At 46.9% G+C, this 25,414-nt stretch overlaps 1 protein-coding gene across 1 annotated transcript in view; it reads left to right on the top strand.

Moving 5' to 3' along the window:
- The window catches only part of IFT52 (intraflagellar transport 52), a 43,793-nt gene extending 23,923 nt beyond the window's left edge, over window positions 1–19,870 (top strand). Inside the window, exons 6-14 of the mRNA XM_040330482.1 lie at window positions 3,283–3,354; window positions 5,752–5,878; window positions 8,445–8,531; window positions 11,184–11,252; window positions 11,591–11,745; window positions 13,417–13,504; window positions 14,343–14,451; window positions 16,119–16,264; window positions 19,662–19,870. Of these exons, the coding sequence (XP_040186416.1) occupies window positions 3,283–3,354; window positions 5,752–5,878; window positions 8,445–8,531; window positions 11,184–11,252; window positions 11,591–11,745; window positions 13,417–13,504; window positions 14,343–14,451; window positions 16,119–16,264; window positions 19,662–19,706 (898 nt within the window). The 3' untranslated portion in view covers window positions 19,707–19,870. The remainder of the gene's footprint in view (window positions 1–3,282; window positions 3,355–5,751; window positions 5,879–8,444; window positions 8,532–11,183; window positions 11,253–11,590; window positions 11,746–13,416; window positions 13,505–14,342; window positions 14,452–16,118; window positions 16,265–19,661) is intronic.
- The last annotated feature ends 5,544 nt before the right edge of the window (window positions 19,871–25,414 follow it).

Raw genomic sequence — 25,414 nt, 5'->3', positions numbered from 1 at the left:
CCTCTAAAACCCCGGGCTCGGACGGGCTACCCCTAGAATTTTATAAATCCTTTCGAGATACCCTTGTTCCCAGGCTTTGCGCACTATATAGCTACGTTTTTGACGCGGGCGCGCTTCCCCCTTCCATGAGTGAAGCCCACATCGTCCTCATACCAAAGCCAGGCAAAGACCCCCTGCTCCCTGAGTCCTACCGCCCCATCTCACTCCTCCAATTGGACGTGAAGATTCTTGCTAAAATCCTTGCCTTACGTCTCAATAAAGTCATCGCTAGCCTAATTCACCCTGATCAGACCGGGTTCATGCCCAACAAAAATACGGCCTTTAACCTCCGTAGGCTGTATATGAACCTCCAGGCCCAACATGCGGAAGTGGGCTCCAGAGTACTGGTTAGCCTCGATGCGGCCAAGGCCTTCGATTCGGTTGAATGGAAGTACTTGTGGGAATGCCTGGATAGGTTTGGATTTGGCCCCCGCTACATAAAATGGATTCAACTGCTATATCATGCCCCCACGGCGCGTATTAGAGTTAATGGCAGAACCTCCCCCCCCTTCCCCTTGTCCCGTGGCACACGTCAGGGCTGCCCTGTCTCGCCCATGCTGTACGCTCTGGCCGTCGAACCCCTCAGCATAGCCCTACGCAGCCACCCTGGGATCAGCGGGCTGCGCTGCGGTCGCGTCACTGAACTTCTTAGCTTATATGCAGATGACATGCTCCTCTACCTGTCGGATGCAGGTCCCTCCCTACAGACGGCCCTTCAAGTCATAACTCAATTTGGGGAATTTTCAGGTCTACAGATTAACTGGGCTAAGTCACATATCCTCCCTCTAGATCTAGGCCCCCCCACCGCGAGCCAGGCGGCCCTCCCATTGGTGCGCACGGACGTTATCAAATATTTAGGTGTTCATGTTACCAGATCCCCCTCAGACTATATACGCCTTAATGTTGAGCCACTCTTCCACACCCTAAAATCCAAAACGCAGACATGGTCCCGACTCCCTCTTGGGGTAATGGGCCGCATAGGCTTGGTTAAGATGATCCTTCTCCCGAAGCTACTCTATGCCTTCTGGCATGCCCCGCTATACATCCCTCCTCGTATTTTCAAAGCTATGGAGTCCATCCTTAACTCATTTATCTGGGGCCCCTCTCGGCATAAATTGTCATGGCGGGTGCTGAAGTGCCCCTCCAGTCAAGGTGGCACCTCGGTTCCTGACCTTTTTCTTTATTATGTTGCATCCCAGCTCTCCCATTTCTACTACATTCATCACTCCGACAGGGGACGCTACCTGGCCATGGTGTGTTCTAAAACCCCGGGCCCGGTCTCGCACCCCTTCCAGCTTATGTTCTGCGAGCCTCGCGGCTCCAGGCGGGCGGATGCTGGGAACCAACTGCTCTTTCATCACCGCAAAATTTGGCACATCACCATGTCAGTCGGTAAGGCCCCCAATCCGCACTCCCATACGCCCCTTTGGGATAATCCTCTCGTGCCCGAGCTTGCCACGGTCCCCGACCGTGGCGCCTGGATCAGGAGCGGTATTATTTACCTTACACACGTCGTCGCGCACGGTTCGGTCAGGTCCTTCCAATCCCTCAAAGATGCCCATTCCCTAGCCAACCACATGTTTTTCCGTTATCTCCAACTTCGCCACGCAATCACCACACAATTCGGTAATAATATCCCACAGCTCGAAATCCCACTTCCCGTTGATATTGTTTTGGGATCGGACCCTAAGAAACTGATCTCCCAACTGTATTCATACCTCCTGGTTCCCTCGGCGGACGCCACCCTTCAGCGGGCTAAGACCCACTGGGAGCCCGATCTGGGGGTGCTGTCGCCGGGTGAATGGGACGAAGTCCTTACTAACTGCAAGCTGGTCTCTCCTAAAATTTCCGACCGTCTGACCCAATTATATATCCTGCACCGGTCCTATCTGACGCCTCGTCGGCTCTCAAAGTTTAGGCCGGGTAGTGACCCCAACTGCCCGGGCTGTGGTTCCCCTGAAGCTACCCTCTACCACCTCCTCTGGGAATGCCCCTGTGTGAACGGCTTCTGGACCCAGGTAGTCCGTTTTCTCCACGACCGCATGGGCTCCCCTCTCTCCCTTAGCCCCCGGCAATGTTTGTTCGGGATATTTTCGCTGTCTGAGGCCGAGAAATACCTTAACATATTTTTGCAAGAGACTCTTTTCCTCGCGAGGCTTCAGATAGCGAAAACCTGGCTGAGGGGTCCCCCTCCCACCCTGCAACAATGGATCAAGTCCGTCAACGACACCCTGCCTTTTAAGAAGCTTCTTTATACACATAGGGGATGCCCCGGTAAATACAACAAGATCTGGGATAGATGGCTGGGGGAAGCCTCCTCCTGTGATACCCCTACTGGTTAACGTCCCTCTTAGGCACCTGCTCGATAACCTCGGGACAAGGCCCCCCTCACTTTCGTGACATGTCTCTTAGCCCTTTTTTCGCACTTCCATATGCCACTTATTTTGTCTCGCTATGTCTGTTGTACCTGTACTTTTGACATTACCATGTATCCTTGCTTGTGGTGCATGTTGCACCGTTTACTGCACTGTTTGTAACCATCCCTTGCTCTATGCTCAATAAACGTCGTTTTGATTTAAAAAAAAAAGAATACACTCCTAAGCCCGCCGCGGTCGCCTAGTTGATCAGCGCGGGGAACATTACAGCTTTCATTTGAATAGCTGTGTGTTCCCCGGCGCGCCTCGTCATATATAGCCCCTCCCCCTTGTCCAGGCACTTTGATAGATCACCCATCCAATCCTGGGACGGGTGATCTGTCTATCAAAGTGCCTGGAAATGAAAGCTGTAATGTTCCCCGCGCTGATCAACTAGGCGGCGGCGGCGGCGGGAGGGGAGGAGGGCTTGGCTTTCTCTTTGAGGACTGCTCTGCTATGCTCTCCGCTCTCTAGAAAAAAAAAGTATCGGGTGAAGCATCGGGAGCATTTGCACGAGTACAAGTACTCGCGCAAATACTCAGTATCGGTACCGATACGAGTATTGGTATCGGGACAACCCTACTCCTAAGTGTGCATGAGTAGCGGTGGGTACATGCGCACAGCGTTTTTGCTAATGCATTACTATGGGGAACCATAAGATGCAGCTGTGTACGCTGTTCTTTACCTTTTTTTTTATAAGAGGCCTTTTACTGAAACATGAAATCTGTTCAATGGTTAAATAATAGCCACAACTTCCTATTAGATTTGATATAGAAGTGCTATAGGTTTAATTTAATCCAACTGATGTTTTGTGTCATTATTTCCACAGGGAAATAAGCAGAGCGGCTGGGAAGAGTATGTTTACAGTGATGGATGATGAAAGCGGAAGCAACAATACACAGTAAGTGACAGGCAGGGCAAAAGCAGCTTCACTAGGAATGACGGACGTTTAATAATGCTCAACTTTGTACTTTCAGCACAATTTTCTGCTGTGTTCTGTCATCTGCTTGGCTTCATAAACCTAAATTCACACCAGGCTTATGCATTCTGCCAAGAATAATGCATACATGTTTCAGACACAGGTGGTGTGTTATACAGATAACTTAAAGGGGCTGTAAAGGTTGATGTTTTTTCACCTTAATGCATACTATGCATTAAGGTGAAAAAACATCTGATATTTGCTGCCCCCCTCCCTGTTTACTTACCTTGGCCCTCAAAAGTCCTGCATCGTGAACGAGCAGGCTTCTGACCGGGCTTTTCTCGCTTTTCTCGCTCTTCTCGCTCATTTATTGGATGATTGATAGAAGCGCAGCCATTGGCATCCGCTGCTGTCAATCAAACCAATGACGTGGGGTGGGGCTGAGTTATAGTCGGCGGCTATAGCTGCTGGCTGTCTCACCGGAGCGCGCTCGCAAGCTAACCCCCTTGGGAGAGAGCTTCCCATGAAGGGGGTTAGCTGATGCGGGGAAGAGCCGAGACAGCTGCAGAGGGACCTCAGAAGACCAGGATCAAAACGAGCTGCACAGTGGAGGTAAGTAAAACATGTTTGTTATTTAAAAAAAAAAGAAAAGAAATTTGAACCTTTGCAACCCCTTTTTAAAGTGTTTTGTAACCTTAAAAAAAAAAAAAAAAAGGGTATCCTGTTCCCTTTTAAAATATGCATACCAGCACAGTGCTTGTGCTGTGTAATTTGGCCCCTTGTATAATCTAAAATACCTGGCTGATTCTGCCATCCCCTCTGTAAACTGACCATGTTTTATCATGGCTGCTGAGCCCCGACACTGTGGTCAGTTTACGTCTCGCCTCTGTCCTCTCTACATCTTTCCTATGTCCTGTCTTCTCCCTGCCTGTCGGCTAGTGACAGTGCTGATTCGCTCCCCGCCCCTTCCTTTCCCTTCCCACTGCTAAAATTACTGTGTTATATTCACAAAATCTCCTCTGTTGAATAACTTTATGTGCCCCACTGTACGTGTTTTAGAAAAAATATGCTGATTTCTACCATATTTCAGAGCGCCTCTTGGCGCTCACGTGACTGCCTTCCTTTTTCCTTCTCCCGGCTGACATCAGCGGGAGTTCTCGGCCCCTCCCGCTGTAACTGTCAGACTCGGAGAGGAGAGCAGTCACGTGAGTGCCAAGAGGCGATCTGAAATACCGTAGACATCGGCATATCTTTTATAAAACGCGTACAGTGGGAGTGGGGCACATAACGTTATTTAAAAGAGGGGATTTTGTGAATATAACACAGTAATTTTAGCAGTGGGAAGGGAAGGGGTGGGGAGCAGATCAGCACTGTCACTAGCTGACAGGCAGGGAGAGAACAGGACAGAGGAGAGACGTAAACTGACCACAGTGTCAGGGCTCAGCAGCCATAATAAAAACATGGTCAGTTTACAGAGGGGATGGCAGAATCAGCCAGGTATTTTAGATTATACAAGGGGCCAAATTAAACAGTACAATCACTGTGCTTGACAATTCATGACCATGTATCTCTTTACAACCACTTTAAATGCACTAAATATGAAGGAAAGGGAATGTTAATCACCAATGTTAAGCAGCACAACACATTGGAACTGTCTTTACTAAAAAGGGCTTCCCCCTGCTTTGTATTTGGATTGCTTTGAAATATGCAGAAAAATGCAAGATAACTGTTGTGTCCAAAGCATCTCTTCACAAAGATGATTCTAAAGCAGACCTGGGCAAATTGCGGCCCCCAGGGTGGAGAGCTGCAAGAACTGGAAAGAGAGCCTGAGGAGCTGATCAGTATAGGGGAGAGGCTCGATTCATGCGAGAGTCTTGCCTAGGAGACTTCCCGACACTCTCTTACCATTTTGCTGCCTGGCCCAGTTCTTCCTGTGTTAGCGCCTGCACACTGCAGACCCCAGGAACTGTGTATCCGTTCTTCACTCGAGGTCAGGATCTGCAGAAATCCCAGCTGTACCAATCTCTCCTTCCAGTCAGTGCTTTTTTTTGGAGGGCATTTGACAGACAGTTAGGTGTTATATCGTCTCGCTGCCTGATTTATTGAACTAGCCGGACATGTGAGAAGCCACATCCAGCTGTTTTCTTACAATTCGATGCAAAAAACCTTTGCCTTGGCGGCTGGTGGTAAATTTTTTTGGGAAACAATGCACCCACAGACATCCCAATCGGACGGGTCACGTGCCCACCCTTATTTGAAGCCATTTCAAACCTCAGGCTCTAATCATGTGCTGCCACTGGCTGCCTGGTTCTTTCATGTCTGTACTGTTTATTTTCCTGATTCCCTTTCTTGCCCTCTAATACTGTTTCTTTTCACCAGGGCCCTGACGTTTGTGTATCCATTTGGTGCCACACTTAATGTTATGAAGCCGGCAGTGGCTGTTCTGTCCACAGGATCAATCTGCTTCCCACTCAACAGGCCCATCATGGCTTTCTACCAATCAAAGGTAAATACCAGGAGTGCCCTACGCTAAAGGTAACATTGGGCATTCTTCATAAATGTGTTGGAAAGAAGAGCTGTTTGTGTTGCCCATAACTAGCAGTCACATTCAGACTTTCACTGTAGAATGGTCTGTTTTTTTTTTATGATTATTTTAATTTGTTTGGATGTGGTTGATATATACTGGATGGCGCACATGCTATTGTAAATCTCAAGGCCCTTACAACTGGGAAAATTTATGGTTCTATAAATATATAAAGATGCAGAATGAGTGCATCAAGATCATGGGACTTCATGATCGCTCCTAATATATCTGTATTGAAGCAGAGACATTCTTCTCCTTACTGAACTTAATCGCAGGTTGAGAGAATTGGACAAAATGCAGTGGCACAAAGACTGACTTAGCTGTTGCTGGCAGAAATAGGATTAATCAGATTGGGTGAACTCTATGATAGAATTAGGGTTCTTCTCTGGAACCAGAAGACGTAAACAAAGGTTTGTGATATAGCCATGTAAGAGAAAACTTTAAGACAGACAGTCCTGCACATAAAGCTTAACCAATTGTTGCCAAATGGCGTACATGTACATGATTGCCTTCAAGTGATTATACCGGGATGATGCCTGCAGCTACAGGCATCATCCCGCTATTTTGTGTGTTTGTTTTTGTTTTGTTTTTTTCAGGAGGCGATCAGCTTTTATCTAAAGTCCATCCTAGCGGCTGCCATTGCTGGCTTGCTCACATGGACAGAGTACATGTTTCCCAAGACTTCCCCTATCTTTGTAAACAAGCCAGCGGTGGTGAAATGCATCAAGGAAGGTGGTTTCTGGTGGAGACATTAATGTATGCAGTTTTCATCTTTTGACAAATTAGAAAGAAGAACCACGTTTTGGGGTGTGGCTTATACGAGGAATGTTCAAGTCAAACTGGGTCTTTTAATTTTACAGGTTCAAAAAAAGATGCTAACGTGGTGGAAATACATGCAGTAGTAAGTGACAAGTTTGCCCTTCTACTGATAGGCGTGGGCCAGTCCAGAGACCGTTAACCACTTGCCGCAAAATCACGTACATATACGTAATTTTGTTCAAGTGGTTGTACCCGAGTGATGCCTGATGCAGGCATCGCCCTGGTACCATATTATTATTTTAAATTTTTTTTGCCAACTTTCGGCTTTCTTGTAATAACAACCGATGCCGCTAAGCTCCTTCTGCCGCCTCGCCTGGGTCTCCCGTCCTACTTTTTTTTGTTTAAAGCGCCAAAGCAAACGCATATAAAAGTCGCAGCTGCAAATGTAAACCGTGTTTAAACCACACATGTGGAACTACATTTCCCATGATGCTCATGCACTTTACAGTGTAGTTGAGCATTATGGGAAATGTAGTTCCAAAATATCTGGGGTGCCAAGGTTCACCATCACTGCCCTAGGATAACAAATTGTATAATCCTTACTGGAAAGAAATTCCTTCCAACAAAAAAATCTGCTTTTTCTCAAAACTGCTTCACTGCTAATAAACCCAAAAATGTATCTGTAACCCTGCAGCCTGCTTTTATAATGGATGAATTGCCATTCTAAGAGTCTACTGCACATTCTCTTCCTTTTTATCCCCAAAAAAGCTATTCTCCTAACCTAAAGACCCCCCAACCCCCCAACATATTCTACTTTTATAAAAAATTACTTCTGAAATTAGAGGTTGCCTGCAACTTTGATATTATTTGGGGGACCCGGTGTGCATTAACCTCCACAATCCCTGGTGTGACCTAGATTGCTCATATATTTTTATTTAGAATTTCTGTGACATATATATATATATATATATATATATATATATATATATATATATATATATATATATATATATATATATATATTATATAATCGTATTTATCGGCGTATACCGCGCACTTTTTCCCCTTAAAATAAGGGGAAATCGTGGGTGCGCTATATACGCCGATACCCGCTTCCCGCGCTCAGTTTGAATGCCTGCACCGACATATACCGAGTGCAGTACACTTGGCTACATTGGGCCAGGCTCGGCTTCGCTCGTGCTCACGCTCTGTGACGTTTATGCGTGAGCACGAGCGAAGCCGAGCCTGGCCGAGTGTACTGCACTCGATATATGTCGGCGCAGGCGTTCAAACTGTGCGCGGGAATCGGCGATTCGACGGGGAGAAGCTGGGAGGACACCACCAAAGACGGACGCCGGACCCGACGAGGCTGCCGATGGACGCCGCGCAAGACACCAAAACTGTAAGTACTAAAATTTTGTTTTTTTTTACAGGAATTGCGGGTCCACATTAGGGGTGCGCGCTATACGCCGGAGCGCGCAATACCCCGATAAATACATATATATATAGTTTTGACAGCTGGAAGCGGTTGTTTTATATATAGGAAGAGATTTTCTAACTTGTTGGGCAAAGTTTATGCTGCTGTCTGCACTCTGAACCATATTCAGGTCCTGTGTATTTGGGCTACCTAAACCCAACAGTGGAAATTGGGTTATTGCTCTTAGTTGAAGACTGTTTGACCCTTAAGGAAGTAATGGCTATTTCTTCTTTTTTTTATTTTTTATTACAGGAACATGGGGGTAAACTGGCTGTGGTGGGATCTTGTCATATGTTCAATGATCAGTATCTGGACAAAGAAGAAAATGGAAAGATTCTGGTACTTTTTTTCTTCTCATTACAAATGTGAAACGATGCAGATTTCAAGAAATTTAAGTCTAGTTGATTTTAAAGTGTTACTAAACCCACAACAGTAAAATCTGTCTGTATATGCAGTAAAGCATGCTTGTTATACTCACTGTGGAACCTAAGGGGTTATTCCTCTGTATGATCATGCCTTCTCTGATCCTCCTCTTTTTATTGTCCCCAATCCATCCGCTGATAGAACAGCCTTGGATGCACTCTGCACATGCTCAGTTTAGTGTGTATTGTCAGAGAGGTGTGTGTGGTGGTGGTGGTTTTTTTTTTCCCCTTGGGAGGGTGCATGTGATTGACACCGGGCCAAAATCAGGGGGTAAGGGTATTTAGCAGTTTATATTTACTAAAATAATTGCATATTTATTCTAACTCGGGGGTCTCCAAACTGTGGCCTGAGGGCCAGATGCGGCCCTTTGCTAGCCTTTATCCAGCCCTTGGGGCTTTATTCCTCCCACTGATATAAGGGCACTAGTCTTCCCACTGACACCAACAAGGGGGCACAATTTCTTTCACTGATACCAATGATGGGATGCAATTACTCCTACTAATAGGGGCACTAGTCCTTATCCTACTGACTGCAAACTCTGAAGCCATATTTATTCTCACCAATGCTGGGCCCGGGACATTTTCTACCCCCGCTGGCCACAATCCGGCCCTCTTAAAGTCTGAAGGACAATAAACTGGCCCTTTGTTTGAAAAGTATGGAGACCCCTGGTCTAACTACATGAACTCATTTTAAAAGATGGTTGCAGTTCAGCATTAAAGCATACCTTCCATGAAAATGTGAAGTGCGCAGCTCTAAACTACCTCACTCCCCAAATGCATATTGCCTAAAAATACTTGGTGGAAATAAAGATTTACACACTTTCAGGAGGCACGGGTGACATCACCACTCCGCAGCATGGCCTCCTGAGTAAGCCAGGTATTTAAAATCCTGTAGTAAAGCTTGCCAGCACATTCTTGTTGGATTTCGAGCGCCTAATTGTCCTAGGAGGTTGAGGTACAGTGATATTACCCCTTTGGCGCTGTGTATGGTGAGGCTCTGTAGAAGGATTAGTGGTAGAAATACCACTATTATGAGCTGTCAGTCAAAAACGTAGATGTATGTCTTGCTTGCAGAGTCTTCCCACAGCAGAAAATTTAAAACAGAAATAATGTAGCCTACAATTAAAGAGGGACATTGATAAGTATTGTTTTATATGCGTCAAACACAAGGCCTGCGGGCTGAATCAGGCCCACCAGACCATTCCAAACCCAGGGCTGTTTATCAGCTGAAACACGGCTGAACGGAGTTCCGCCACCTCCTGGCTCTCTCATTCCACCCCCTGCTCACCGATGTCACGTGTAAACACAGAAGCCTTCTGTATTTACAAGGACAGCTTTCTTATTGGCGGCTTGTGGCTTTTGCAGATTCCTACCTACCTACCTTGCACGCAGGCAGGGCACAAAAGGGGGATGCCAATCGATTATTTCCCTGCAAGTGAGAGGGGTGAGGCCGCCTACACTACCAGGACTCGCTAGGGCCAGGCCTGGGTAGAGATGAGGGCCTTTGAGGGAGGGAGATGTGTGCAGAGGAGAGGAGGGGTCAGAAAGAGGGGTGAAAAGGTAGCTGCGGTGGCTCAATGCGATTGGCACTGCGCTGACAAGCCATTCACCTCTGCAGCTAGGGGTTCGGATCCCGGTCTCGGCTGCATGTGAATTGAGTTTGGTGGTCTCAGCCCGGCTCCCGGTGGGTGTGCTATGAGAGGTAAGCCTGCTCTTAGTACGCCCACCCCCCTCCCACAAAAAACCACCACACTTACACGCACTCGAAATTGGGTTAACATGCATGCACTTTGACCACGCGGTCTCTAAAAAGAGAGGCGAAGGACTAACAGGGCTGGTTGAGCGGGCTAGATCCTCTCACTCCCTTATAGGGAGTCCCTCTGCCCCGTTGGGCTTCAAAGCGGAGCAGGTAGGGCGGGCTGTGTGGGAGGACCCCCTCACGCACCCACCATTGCCACCCGGGGCATGGAGAAAGGTGGCAGATTGTCTCTGGGGGAGGCCTGCCTACTCCCAACTCCTGCAGTCCGGCTCCTCGAGTACACTCACAAAATACACTTAAAAAAAAAAAAAAGGAGGGGTGAAAGTGAGATGTGGACAGCCTGTGAAGGAGAGCTGCACGCTGTGCATAGCACACCCCTATATCCCTGCACTTTGTATGTAGTCCACACCTCAACCATGCACTCTGTACACAGCGCACCCATGAACTCTGCACTCTGTATGTAGTGCTCTCCTCAACCCTGCAATGTGTATGTAGCACACTCCTGAGCTCTGCACTCTGTACGTAGTGTACTCCTGAACTTTACACACATGCATTCCTGAACTCTGCCGTCTGCATGCCGTGTACGCCTGAACTCTGCATTCTGCTTCCTCCGCAATTCTGTACGTAGTACACTTCAGAACTCTGACAACATAGGGGGAGATTTACTATAACTGCATGGTCAAAGCTTTAATAAGGATACATTGGTTTGCTGCTGTTAACAAGACGTCGTCTTTTAGTTTTTATAAGGAAGGCATATAGATGGGCCTATTAGCTTTTTTAAATTCTCCTATTTTTCCTGTGTTGTGACAGGATGTTCTTATGCAGTGGCTCACTACAAATGACATCCAGCTAAACCAGATCGATGCTGAAGCCCCTGAGGTAAGTGTGGACAGAGGCGTTGCTAGGGGGGTGCGGGGGGTGCGGTCCGCACCGGGTGACACCCGCTAGAGGGGTGACACCATCCCGTTTTTTTTATTCTTTTTAGCTGACATGCCCAGCCTGCCCTGTACCACCCCAGCCTGCCCTGGGGTGCGCCCCATGCCCGTGCGCTGCCTGCTTGGTGCTGGGCAGCCTAGACAGAGGGGGGGTGACACCATGTTTTACTGCACCGGGTGACACCAACCCTAGTGACGCCACTGAGTGTGGAAGGTGTTGAGTAACATAAATGTGCCATTATGCTGATCAGAATCCCTGCATTGATCCGTTTTCATTCACAGATTTCAGATTATACCATGCTGCCTGACAGCAACAAGTTATCGCAGCGCCTGCGAGTCTGCCTGCAAGAAGGGGATGAAAATCCTCGGGATTTCACTACACTGTTTGACATGGGCATCCACCAGCTGGACACCTCATCTCTGCCCAAAGTCATCAAGTAAGTCACGTGATAGATGCGGCCTTTGGTTTGTAATGTCCGTGTGTCTGGAAAACGGTCTTGTCATTAGAGCTGAGCTCTAAGCAAACCGACAATACGTCTGCAAAATTCACACAGGGGGATGTTTTACCTGCCAAGCGATTTGTCATTTTGTTTAGCCTATATCGCATAGCAGCACACCCAGTTCTGTGACTTTGTGTTTTCTATGCTTCAGGTAATTAATAAAACAAAGACGGCCTCAGAACCTGGAGAGGAGGGGCAGCGGGGGCTGTATTTAGTTGGACCGATGGCTGTGTTTATATCCCTGCAGATGTCGGCAATGCCCGTGTCTTTCTCTCCCTCCCATCGGCGTTCAGCTGCTTCAGGGAGGAAAATACAACCTTCGGTTCCACTAAATGCAGCCCTGCCATCCCTCCTCTCCAGGTTTCTCTTCCTGGTGTTGTCCAGCCCCCACCCCCCTATTCCGTGTACTCCCCTGCAGCTCTTCCGTTTTCCCCTTCTCGCCTCCTCTCTGCAGTTGCTGCAGGGGATGTGATAGGATGGAGATACTGGCCCCTTTCTTTTCTGAACGAACACATTGGTGATCCATACCAATCATTAATAACTAAAGCATAGTAAACTGTTTACTATGCTTCAGTCTGTGAATGCATAGGTAGCTGCTCCGCACAGAGCCCATTCACTGTCCAGTGCAGCTGAGGCTGCAGAGAATAGGACTGGGGAATCTCTCTCCCTTTCTATGTGACCCCTGATATTTCACCAAAGCCCACAATGGGGCTCCTCTAAAAGGAAAAAATAAATAAAAAAACTGACACGGTCCTCTGCCCGGCTGACTGGCGCGGTCCTCTGCCCGGCTGACCGACGCGGTCCTCTGCCCGGCTGACCGACGCGGTCCTCTGCCCGGCTGACCGACGCGGTCCTCTGCCCGGCTGACCGACGCGGTCCTCTGCCCGGCTGACCGGCGCGGTCCTCTGCCCTGCTGACCGACGCCGTCCTCTGCCCTGCTGACCGACGCCGTCCTCTGCCCTGCTGACCGACGCCGTCCTCTGCCCTGCTGACCGACGCCGTCCTCTGCCCTGCTGACCGACGCCGTCCTCTGCCCTGCTGACCGACGCCGTCCTCTGCCCTGCTGACCGACGCCGTCCTCTGCCCTGCTGACCGACACCGTCCTCTGCCCTGCTGACCGACACCGTCCTCTGCCCTGCTGACCGACACCGTCCTCTGCCCTGCTGACCGACACCGTCCTCTGCCCTGCTGACCGACACCGTCCTCTGCCCTGCTGACCGACACCGTCCTCTGCCCTGCTGACTGACACCGTCCACCTTTTTTAAGGTAGGCTAAGTTTTTTTTTTTTATTATATTATTCTAAGTTTTCTTTGCTATTTAGTTAGGCCTTGATAGATAATAATAATAAGAGAGGGAGAAATTAAGTGAACCTGTTGCTCTGTCATGAATGTTATTTATTCTAAAGTGGACCTCTACGGGCCATGTATCGTAGCAAATTTTCTCTTTTATTTTTTTTTGAGTCTTGGTTACATATGGTTATAATATACAGTAGATTGTGTTCACTTAGAAAATCACAAATGTAAAATTTGACCAGGAGGTGCCCAAACCTCCGCATAACAATGTAAGAGGCTCATCTTGTTTGTATTGTGTTTTTTCTACATGTTACAGAGCCTATGAACAACTCAATGTGAAACACGAGACACTACAGCTTATTCAGCCACAGCTTGAGACTCCACTCCCTACAATGCAGCCTGCAGTAAGTATTCCCCTGGCTACCTTCACTAGGGTAGAAGTCTACTAAAATATGCCCACATGCTTGGGCCCACAACCCGCTTCCATCTTCACCCCATCTTCCTTCTGTGTTGGCTGTCTCCAGCCGTTTGAATAGCTGGGCCCTCGATGACATCACGTGTGTGTGTGTGTGTGTGTGTGTGTGTGTGTGTGTGTGTGTGTGTCTCCACATCGCTCTTAATGGACGCCACATTCAGTGTGCTGTCAATTCAGAGCGCAGTGCAAATGCGCCAGGGACTTCCCCTGCCATAGTCAAGCTCATTCTGTCTCCGATTTAAAAGCGGAGTTCCGCCCATTTAAAAGTCAGCAGCTACGAGAAGTGTAGCTGCTGACTTTTAATAAAGACACTCGCCTGTTCCATGGTCCAGCGATGCAGCCGCCCGAAGCCTCGCTCCTCTGCGCGGAGCCGGCATTGTAACTGTGGGCTCCCGGCTGTGGCTTTATAGCCAGGCGTTGTGAATGGCCAGGCAATCTTCTGGGACCTGTGACGTGTCCCAGAAGATTGCAGGAAGGGGGGGGGGGGGGTGGAGAGGTGAACTTTCTTGCAGCACCAGGGGAGGAAGTGGGAGCTGGGTGCCTGTCATTATAGGGTATTGTAACCTAACAAAATGTGGAAAAAGTGAAGCGTGGTGAGTGCTTTCTGGATGCCCTGTACATCCAGTCAGGTATGCCCTTGCACTGCATAGCTGTTACCAAACCTAAAGGAGACGTGCAGCTAAATAGTAATGTATGTGACCAGCTTACGGTCCATTTTCAATAACTATTATTTATTGATTGTTTTCTCTCTTGCTGTTGCCAACCAGGTGTTTCCCCCATCTTTTCGGGAGCTGCTTCCACCAGCTCTGGATTTGTTTGACTTGGATGAGAATTTCTCTTCTGAAAAATCCCGTCTAGCACAAATTACTAACAGATGTAAGTATTGCATACCTATTAGGACTGGTTGTATCTTATATAGAATTGACATGTTATATTTCTGTTTTGGTTTGTAGTATAATGTGTTGAATATTCATGGAGATAAAGGAATTTTCCTTGTTAGTTAGGAAGTCTACTTATCACAATGCTGGTACAATATTGGGGGTTAAGCCTCATACACACAGTTTGATTGTTGGCAGGGGATTGTCTGTTGACAGACTGTTGTCCTAAAATCTTACTGTTAGTACGCTCCTTTTTAGACAATTGTTTTCCAATTTTCGGCCAACAAATGTTGGATGACATGCTAGTAAATTTTCGGCGAACAACGGCTCCACGTTTGAATTTCGTATGGTCAGTACACAAATCCATCACACGCATGCTCTGAATCAATGCTCACGAAATTAGCAGAAGGGGCCCAAAGGATGGCGCTCGAGCTGAAATTCCTTGTAGTACGTCACTACTGTTTGTGGCAAGACAATTGTGTAACTTAAGTATGCAAGACCAGATCCCGGCGCACACACACTGTTGACAAAAATCAGACACTCGGTTGTCCAACAATCGTACCGTGTGTACAAGGCTTTAGATTGTGTTGGGGGTAGGGTAGAGCTGCGCGATTAATCACAGAGAGAATCGCAATCTCGATTCACCCCCCGCGATCTCCAGGCTGGATGACCCACGATTTTCTTCCCTCACCGCCCCCGTACCACGTAACCAGCGTGGAACGCAAATGGCGCCGATATTGGAACCGATATCAGCAGCCTGCGCCGCTGGATGGATGCCTGGGCTTCTCTCACAGTTCTGTACAACGGTAGTGTGTAGCTATGCGCCACCCAGTGGTTGCCGGCGGTACTGCTTCTGATGTATAAAAAAAAAAAAACAGACCAATGATATGTCTATAATGTTAAAGACCATATAACTCAGATGAAAAAAGCAGAATCAAAGTTTATTTTCAGATAAATCACAGGTTTATTTATTTGGGGGGTTTCTGGCATTCAGTTTTTGAGAATCGTGATCTTTAGTCTAAGCAAAAGCATTGCGATTCTCATTTTTACCAGCATCGTGCAGCTCTAGGGTGGGGCTAGACTTTTAATGGTAAAGCTGGTCTGTGTTTGAATATTTAAGTGTCCAAGGATTGGAGGACTTTGTAGACATTTAGACAAATAGCATGAAATGCAGCGCTATTGAGTTTAGGCTGAAAAATCGATGGAAATGAAGAAGGATAATTACATTTTTATTTTTTATACTGTAATTGCATCCTGAAATTACACAGTTAAACAGAGGCGTACTTCCTTCCTCGGGCTGTAGTGCCATCTACAGGCTGAAGGCCTAATTTTTGTAAATTAAAAGCATCTGACACCCAAGGTCCTTTGTCGGCGCCACAAGGCTCTCATCGAGCCCCTGAGAGCCTGAGCCAGCGGCTCCTGCCCCCCTCCACAGTGAGAACTGGAGGGACAGAGCAGAGAGCCAGTTACTTATAGTCGCTAGCTCGCTGCTCAATGAAGACCTAGATCTGAGAGATCAGTGGTCTTTGATCGCTCAGTTCTTGATCTTGGAGCCAGCAGGGGGACCAATGTTGCATCCACCTTGGTGAGTATAATTAAATTTTTTAACCTATACTCATAATTCTTTTAACTGTAAATGCTTTTTGTATGTACCCTTTCATACAGGCACAGATGACGACCTTGAGTTCTATGTGCGGAAGTGTGGCGATATTTTGGGTGTAACTGCAAACCTACCAAAGGAGAAACAAGATGCCAAAAATATTCTGGAACACATTTTCTTCCAGGTTGTGGAATTCAAGAAACTTAATCAGGTAAATATAGCATAACATTTTCGAAAAAATAAATAAAAAAAAAAGGTACACAAACGACTAAAGCCCAATTGCAGCTTGGGCAAATATATAAAAAAAAAATCAACTGCCCAGTTTAGCAATCCATCACTGCTCATCTTCCAGTTCAAAGGATACGTTTGGCAAGGGGGGTCTAGTAAAAGCAGCGCCCTCTACAGGGAGAGCCCAATTCAATTGGAGGATCCACTTACAGGTGCCCAGGCTCAGTGGGGTAGATTCAGAAAGCAATTGCATCTGCGTAACCATAGTTACGCAGCGCAATTGCTTAGTTGCGCCGGCGTATCGAGTGCTCCTGATTCAGAGGGCTCGATACGCCGACTGCAGCCTAAGATATGACTGGCATAAGGCTCTTATGCCATCGTATCGTAGGCTGCATTCTTACGCTGGCCGCTAGGTGGCGTTCCCGTAGTGGTCAGCGTATAGCATGCAAATTGCATACTAACGCCGATTCACAACCCTACGCGAGTCCTGCGTACGCATTTTACGTCGTTTGCGTTTGTCGGGTTCTGCGTAAGGCTGCTCCTGCTATTAGCAGGGGCAGCCAATGCTAAGTATACCCGTCGTTCCCGCGTCGCGAATTTTAAATTTTACGTTGTTTGCGTAAATGTGAATGGCGCTGGACGCCATTTACGTTCACTTTGAAGCAAATGACTTCCTTGCGACGTCATTTGCCACAATGCACGTCGGGAAAGTTTCCCGACGGAGCATGCGCAGTACGTTTGGCGCGGGAACGCGCCTAATTTAAATGATCCACGCCCCCTACGGGATCATTTAAATTACGCACCCTTACGCCGGGCATTTTTAAGGAGAGGCCGCGCAAATTACGTAGCTACTGCTTCATGAATGAAGCGTAGCTCACGTAATTTACAGAGGCGCAGCGTTAAAACGGTACGCTGCGCCTCCGTAAGAGGGCGCAAAAGGTACCTGAATCTACCCCAGTGTCTTCATTCACAACAGAACAGGATATGCAAAATGATGAAGCCGGTGTTCTGACGAAGTGCCCGGGACGAACTGGCCATTCCCCGTATGCTGATTTGCCGATCAGCTGGGCTGACGTAACCATGGCGCATGCGCACATCGTAGCAGTTATTTCTCAATGGGAGAGACCACTTCAAAGCCACAATTTAAACCTATACAAACAGCGGGGAAACCGGACCATCAGCACACTGTAAAGTTGCCCCGCAATAGCGAGGCACAATGTGAGAACTATGGTTTCCCCCCCCCCCCCCCCTCTTTGTATAGGTTTCAATTGTGCCTGTGAAATGGTATCTCCCATCGAGAGGTACCGCCTACGCTGTGTGCTTGCGCCCTGTTCAAGTCACTCCAGCTGATCGGCAACTAAGCTGGATTGCGGCTCCGTCCTGCGCAGGCACTATTCGTTAGGGGGCACTTCTCCACAGAACACCGGCAACACTGTAATCCATATGCTTATCTATTAAATACATATGAGTGAAATTAAAACAAAAAGATGACGCGTTTTGGCGAGAGCCTTAGTAATAGCACTTCTCCATCTTTTTGCATATCAAAGGATAAGTTCACTTGGGAAAATGTTACATGATCCACCCGTTTTTAGGGTGTAACATGTTACAAATGCTGCAGCTGCTGCCCAAATTGCCCCAGCCCACCCCCCTCGCCCCTTCTTTGACAGTACTTCCTTTCCCCATACTAGCTGTCAGTTTTTGAAATCGGCACGCCCGTGCGAGGCTCCACCCACACATTACTAATGACCGTTATTTACAAACCAAGCCACGTGATTACTGTGTCATGACTGACATGTGGATCATATGATCGGGAACCATACTGATTGGTTTCTGACTGCTGGTGTAAACTTGGTGTCAGGGACAGTGCAGACCTCACTGCCTTGCACGTTTTTGTAGCTGTGAAAATGACCATAGATGATATGGTTAAACATGACAGATCAGAGTTCATGAATTACAATACAGTTTGTTTGTTAACCTAAAAAAAAAAAAAAAAAAAAAAAAAAAAAAATGGATCCTGTTTCCTTAAAGCAGTGGTTCTCAACCTTTCCTAGTGCTGTGACCCCTTGATAAAATTTCCCAAGTTGCAGAGAACCCCTGACAGAAATTTTTTTTTTGTAGCGTTGCAAGTAATTTTCTCCCCTAACACACAGACACCGAGTCCCTTCCACTCCACATTTTAGGATGTACCACTCTTTCTCTTTGTTCTCATTTCTTTCCCTTGTATCTTTCTCTTTTTGTATTCCTTCTTTTACTCCTTGTTTGGGGGAGGGGGGGCAGGAAGGAAAGAGTAGCCGTGCTGGAGGGAGTTCTGATCAGCCTACTTGGGTGTTCTTGATCAAGGTTATCTGCTGATCTGAGAACTGTAGTGGCAACTATAATCCCAGGCAGTGTTACTCACTGTGTCTCCGGGATGATGGTGTCTTGCACGAGTGACTCCTTTGCCGAAATCAGGAGATGGGGTCTCCTTCAGCCCCTCCCACTTCCCATTCCAACCCGGTCAGCTGACCTCTAGTCTCCACCCCCCCCCCCATCCATGCTGTGAAGAAACTAAGTGTGCGGCCGCGGACTCCAGGAACAGCCCTGCTGGGCGGCTGGGAGAGCAGCGCGGGCTTCAGGAACAGCCCATGATTCGTGACCCCTGGCAAATCATCATTCGACCCCCAGGTTGAGAACCACTGCCTTTTAAAGCATTTTCTACAGAACAGTGGTTGCGCTGTGTAACCTGCCCCTCTCTACACTGTAAAAAAACCTGGCTGATCCTGCCACTTCCTGTGCCCCCCTCCTTGTGCTGACCACGATAATCATGGTTGCTGAGCCCTGACCACCGTGGTCAGCATACGTCCCTCCGTCATATGTAGCCATGCTTTGTCCCCCTTACCCCTTCTTGTCAACTCGTGTCTGTGTTTATGTCCCCCCACACTACTATTGGTAGAAAATAAGTATTACAAATGGTCACTGCCAACCCCTCTATTAGAGCTAGGCATACCATATGTCTTTTATTAAAAACAAGACATGTAAATACCTTTTTTAGAGCGATCGTCAGGCCGGTCACGTGACTTGTGGCCACTGTACACTTCCGATCAGGGCTTCTACGGGAGGGGCTGAGTGGCCACGTAACGTCCCCGACTGATGTAAGAGGGAGATCTCAGCCCCTCCTACAGAAGCCCTGAATTAGAGTAGGAGACCGTCCACGAGTCACGTGACTGGCCGCGAAGATCGCTCCAAAAAGGTATTTACATGCCTTGTTTGAATAAAAGACTAATGCAATGTGGTATGCCTAGCTCTAATAGAGGGGCTGGCAGTGATTAACACTTTTAGGTTAACAAACACTTTAACTGACCACTTGTCTGTTAATAATTAATTATCTTCTTTGTCTTTAGGAACACGACATGGACACTAGTGAAACCGGGTTCCAGAGCAGCTGAAGTTCATCATATATAGTAACTCAACTAATTGTGCTTGAAAAGGACAGTTCTTTCCATATTTATTCTTTTATTTTTTTATTTTCTATTGACTTTGAATTTGTAAGTATTTTTGTAATGAAAAGGAATATCACTGCTTAAAAAAAATAAAATAAAATTTCTTTATGGACGAGCATTTTTATTGTATTGTCAGTAGAGGGGATAAAAAGGGTCAGCGAGCGGCTGAGACGCTGTATGGTACTGCGTGCATTTCCGAGGGAGACGGGCAGTGTGCAGCGGTGCTGTGATTACATGTCATAGCATATTAGTGTTAGACTAGGACTCCTAGTTCTGTAGTATTGTGCCAGGAATGGAAGTCATAGAATTCTTCAGGCACATAATGTTCTCATGCAAATTATCAATCTTGTGGCACCCTGGCTGCACACTGACCTTTTCTGTGCTAGGCAGCTTTGTGTGAGCGGTTGAAGCCTCAGCTGGTACCGGCATTAATTAGGTTTTCTCAAGGAAAGATATGCCTTGACTAATATTTCATGCTTTAGAAAAAGGGCAGTTTTCATTTTACTAATGAAAATGTATGGCTTGGAAGAATTTTCTAGGGAAGATGAGAAAAAAAAGTAGTGTCATTTTTATATAACAATACAGTGGGTGGGCAAGGGGATAGAAACACATTGTTTTCCGGTAACTTGTTTTACTGCAATGTGTGCATGGCATGGATATACTGTAGCTTTTTAATGGCACCTAGACAGCAGGCCACAAACAAACAACCTTTAGTACAAGCTGTCCTTAAAGGCAGGGTTCCCCCGATCCGCGGCCCACTGCCGAGCCACGAAGGCTGCACTGTGTGAGGTGCGGCAGCGGGCAAGCAGAGAGACGACATCTCTCACAGCCTGCCGAGTTAACGCCACTTCCGCCCAAACAGCGGAGCTGTTACACTGCTGCGAGGCACGGGACTTCCCAGAGCACGGCACTTCCGCCTCCAAAGCGGGGCTGCTATACTGCGGCGAGGCGCGGGAGCAGAGAGATAAGATCATCTCTCGCCGCCCGCCCAGAACACGGCGGGGCTGCTATACTCATCTTTAACCGCCCGCCCCGCATTAATGCTGTTCTCCCTCACGGGCCTGTGCTGCCACCATGGCAGGTGACAAAAAATAAATCTAATGGCAGGTGGCAAACCACATCACGTGATGTGGCAATCCACACCTGGTGGCAGGTGACATGGCAAGTAGCAATCCACACCTGGTGGCAAGTAGCAATCCGCACCTGGTGGCAGGTGACATGGCAATTTACAATCCGCACCTGGTGGCAGGCGACTTGGCATCCCGCACCTGGTGGCAGGCAGACGTAGCAATCCACATCTGGCCGCAGGTGACATGGCAATCCACACCTGGTGGAAGGCGACGTGGCAAGTGACAAACCGCAACTGGTGGCAGATTCTGCATTATGGTGCGTTTGAACCATTTCATTTCATAATGCAATGACAGAAACAATGCACTTCAATCATCCAAACACCATATCAGCCATTGTTCTGTGATGATTGAAGCGCTAACACCAGCCATTTCCCCAACAAATTTGCCTGCGAAAAGCTACATAATAACCCAACCATGCCTTGGCCCGATTCTATGCCACAACACCGGTCCTCGGTGCCAAAAAGGTTGGGGACCACTGCTTTAAGACAATGTTCCTCAACTTCAATCCTCAAGTACCCCCCAAGAGGTCATATTTTCAGGATTTCCCTCAGATGAAACGGCTGTGGTAATTACTAGGGTTGTCCCGATACCGAGTATTTGCACAAATGCTCCCAATGTCTTATCCCAGTGTTTCTCAACTCCAGTCCTCAAGGCGCCCCAACAGGTCATGTTTTCAGGATTTCCATTATTTTTGCAAAGGGGATTTGATCAGTTTCACTTCCTTAGTAATTACCACAGCCATTTCATCTGAGGAAAATCCTGAAAACATGACCTGTTGGGGTGCCTTGAGGACTGGAGTTGAGAAACACTGTCTTATCCATTACCTGGTCAGAGGCTGCGCAACCGGGAGTCGGCGGAGAGCAAGCCCTTACCTGCAGTGGAACTAGCTAGGTAAGCTGGTAGGGGTGCAGCCGCATCAGGATTGGTGACTGGAGCCAATGCTGTCAGCGGTTGAACATTCCGATGCCCATCTTGGTACACCCTGGACTCGGCTGCAGTAAGCCAGCAGCGGACATCTTGTTACAAGATGTCTGCTGCCAAGTGCAGGGTTTACCAAGATGGGCATCATAGCATTTCAAAATAAATCCTTTCCTCGTGTCCTTTATTGCTGCATATCAGTGCCAGCCACCTCCACCTGTTAATGCCACATGTCAGTGCCACCTATCCGTCAAACGGTGACAAAAAAAAGTATCGGCGGTTGTACTCAGTTTTAAAGTGGTATCGGGACAACCATAGTAATTACTAAGGCAGTGAAACTGATCGAATCACCTGTGGAAAATGATGGAAAACATGACCTGTTGAGGGTACTTGAGGAGTGGAGTTGAGAAACACTCCCCAACCACCTGGTCCGTTATATTTCAGCAACCATGTTTGTGCAGCTCTGCCTAGAGCCACACAGCTTTTCTTCCCAACGGTATGCCTGTATATCAAAAATTAATGTGAGAGACGACATCACTAATGGAGCTAGGGAGACGGTAGAATCCTTATGGGTAGAGCTATAACGGGAGGAAACTAAGGGCAAAGTAATACTGGGGCGTACGCTATAGGCCCCCCCCAACCAGAGGGAGGAGGGGGAGGTGGCCCTCCTATCACAATTTGGATTGGCGGCAAGGATCAGATGTGCCATTATAATGGGGGATTTTAATTATCCAGACATAGACCGGGTGAAGCTCGCAATTTCCTAAATATCTTGCAGGACAATTTCATGGGTCATGGTAAATGCACCAAGAAGAAACAAAGCGTTACTAGATCTACTGATTACCAACAATACAGACCTGATCACGGATGTGGAAATGCAGGTCAATTCGTTCCAGTATAAATCACACAAATAGGAAACCTAAGGGGAATACAAAGACACTGAATTTCAAAAGAGCCAACTTCCCTAAACTACGATCCTTGCTAGAAGATACTAAATTGGATAAAATCTTAGGAGCAAAGAACACGGAGGAAAAATGGGTATGCTTTAAGATCATATTAAATAAGAGTATTAGCCAGTGCATCCCAATGGGAAATACATTTTAAAGAGCTAATAAAAGTCCTGGGTAGCGTTACACCAATGTAAAAATAAATAAAAGCAAAGGAGAAGGCTTTCAAAAAATACAAGGCTGAGGGATCATCATCAGCATTCCAACTTTACAAAGAATGCAACAAGAAATGTAAGGGCTCAATTAGGACAGCTAAGAGAGATCACGAAAGGCAGAGGAGAGTAAAAAAAAAAAAAAAAAGAAAATCCCAAGAAATTCCTCTTTTATTTTTTTACAAGAAATGGAAAAAAAAAAATTCTTCAAGTATATAAATAATAAGAAAGGGAAGTCAGATCATATTGGTCCAATAATGATGAAGAGAATCTGGTTACAAAGGATGGAGAGATGGCGAAGGTATTGAGTTTATTCTTCAGTCTTCACAAGGGAAACTCAGGGAGATTCAGTAACCAAAAGTGCAATGTTTATCCTCATGACACGTCACAGGAAGCACACTCATGGCTAACAGAATCTATAATTAGAAATAGACTTGAAAATCTTAACATTAATAAGTCACATGGACCAGATGGCATGCACATCCTTAACCACTTGCCGACCTCCTCATGTACATATACGTCAGCAGAATGGCACGGACAGGCACATGTACGTACCCGTACGTACTCTGCTTGACGTGGGTGGGGGGTCTGATTGGGCCCCCCCCCCCCCCCCCCCCCCGCTACATGCGGCAGTCGGTAAGCCTCGGGGAGCGATCCGGGACGACGGCGCGGCTATTCGTTTATAGCCGCCCCGTCGCGATCGCTCCCCGGAGCTGAAGAACGGGGAGAGCCGTGTGTAAACACGGCTTCCCCGTGCTTCACTATGGCGGCGCATCGATCGAGTGATCCCTTTTATTAGGGAGACTCGATCGATGTCAGTCCTACAGCCACACCCCCCTACAGTAGTAAACACACACTAAGTGAACACTAAATGTTACAGCGCCCCCTGTGTTTAACTCCCAAACTGCAACTGTCATTTTCACAATAAAGAATGCAATTTAAATGCATTTTTTGCTGTGAAAATGACAATGGTCCCAAAAATGTGTCAAAATTGTCCGAAGTGTCCGCCATAATGTCGCAGTCACAAAAAAAAAAAAATGCAATAAAACTATCCCCTATTTTGTAAACGCTACAAATTTTGCGCAAACCAACCGATAAACGATTATTGCGATTTTTTTTACCAAAAATAGGTAGAAGAATACGTATCGGCCTAAACTGAGGGAAACCTTTTTTTATATATGTTTTTGGGGGATATTTATTATAGCAAAAAGTAAAAAATATTGCATTTTTTTCAAAATTGTCGCTCTATTTTTGTTTATAGCGCAAAAAATAAAAACCGCAGAGGTGATCAAATACCACCAAAAGAAAGCTCTATTTGTGGGGAAAAAAGGACGCCAATTTTGTTTGGGAGCCACGTCGCACGACCGCGCAATTGTCTGTTAAAGCGACGCAGTCCCGAACTGTAAAAACCCCTTGGGTCTTTAGGCAGCATATTGGTCCGGGGCTTAAGTGGTTAAGGAAGTCAAGTAATTGCCAGACCATTGTTGCCAATGTTTATGAACATTCTACTGACTGTAATGGTACCAGCAGATTGGAGAAAAGCCAATGTACCACCAATATTTAAAAAAGGGCCAAGATACATCCCTGGGAATTACAGACCAGTTAGCCCAACATCAATTGTATGAAAGCTCTTGGAGGGGTTGATAAGGGACTATATACAAGATTTTAGTAATGAAAACTGTATCATTAGCAGTAATAGGCATGGATTTATGAAGAATCGTTCTTGCCAAACCAACCTATTAGGCTGCATTCACACCTGAACGTTTTGAAGCCTGAAGCTATAAAACGCTAGAGGGCAAAAAATACATTATTCTCTATGGAGATGGTTCACATCTACACTCCAAAACGCCTGAAGCTCAAACAAGTTCTGGACCCTTTTTTGTTGCGCGAATCGGGCGGATTTGGGCGTTTTTGAACATTTGTATTCCCATAGAAAGTAATGGAACCGCTCGATTCAAGCGTCTAGCGCGACAACAAGCGTTTCTACGGGCGTTTTGTTGCTTTAATCTGTTCTGTGAAATAGAACATTCACCCAGGAAGAAGATAAAAAAAAATCTACAAACATAGCATCAAGTCATAAAAGAGATGATCATTTTTCCTATTGGCTAAAATAAAAAACAACGAAGTTCAAAAACGTCGGAAACAACGCTGTATGCAAACGCGTGAATACGCGCGACAAAACACCGGAAAAACTACCGAAACCGCTACGCTCAGGTGTGAATGCGGTCTTAGTATGAGGAAGTGATTTGCCATCTAGATAAAGGAAGGCCCATAGACATGGTGTATCTGAATTTTGCAAAGGCATTTGACACAGTTCCCCATAAACGTTTACTGTACAAACTAAGGTCTGTCGGCATGGACCATAGGGCAAATACACGGATTAAAAACTGGCTACAAGGGCGAGTTCAGAGGGTAGTGATAAATGGGGAGTACTCAAAATGGTCTGG

Source organism: Rana temporaria, chromosome 12 (genome assembly GCF_905171775.1).
Source record: "Rana temporaria chromosome 12, aRanTem1.1, whole genome shotgun sequence".
In the NCBI taxonomy this organism is placed as follows: Eukaryota; Metazoa; Chordata; class Amphibia; order Anura; family Ranidae; genus Rana; species Rana temporaria.
The sequence above is the reverse complement of the archived record's forward strand: the minus strand, read 5'-3'. Positions and strand labels throughout refer to the sequence as shown.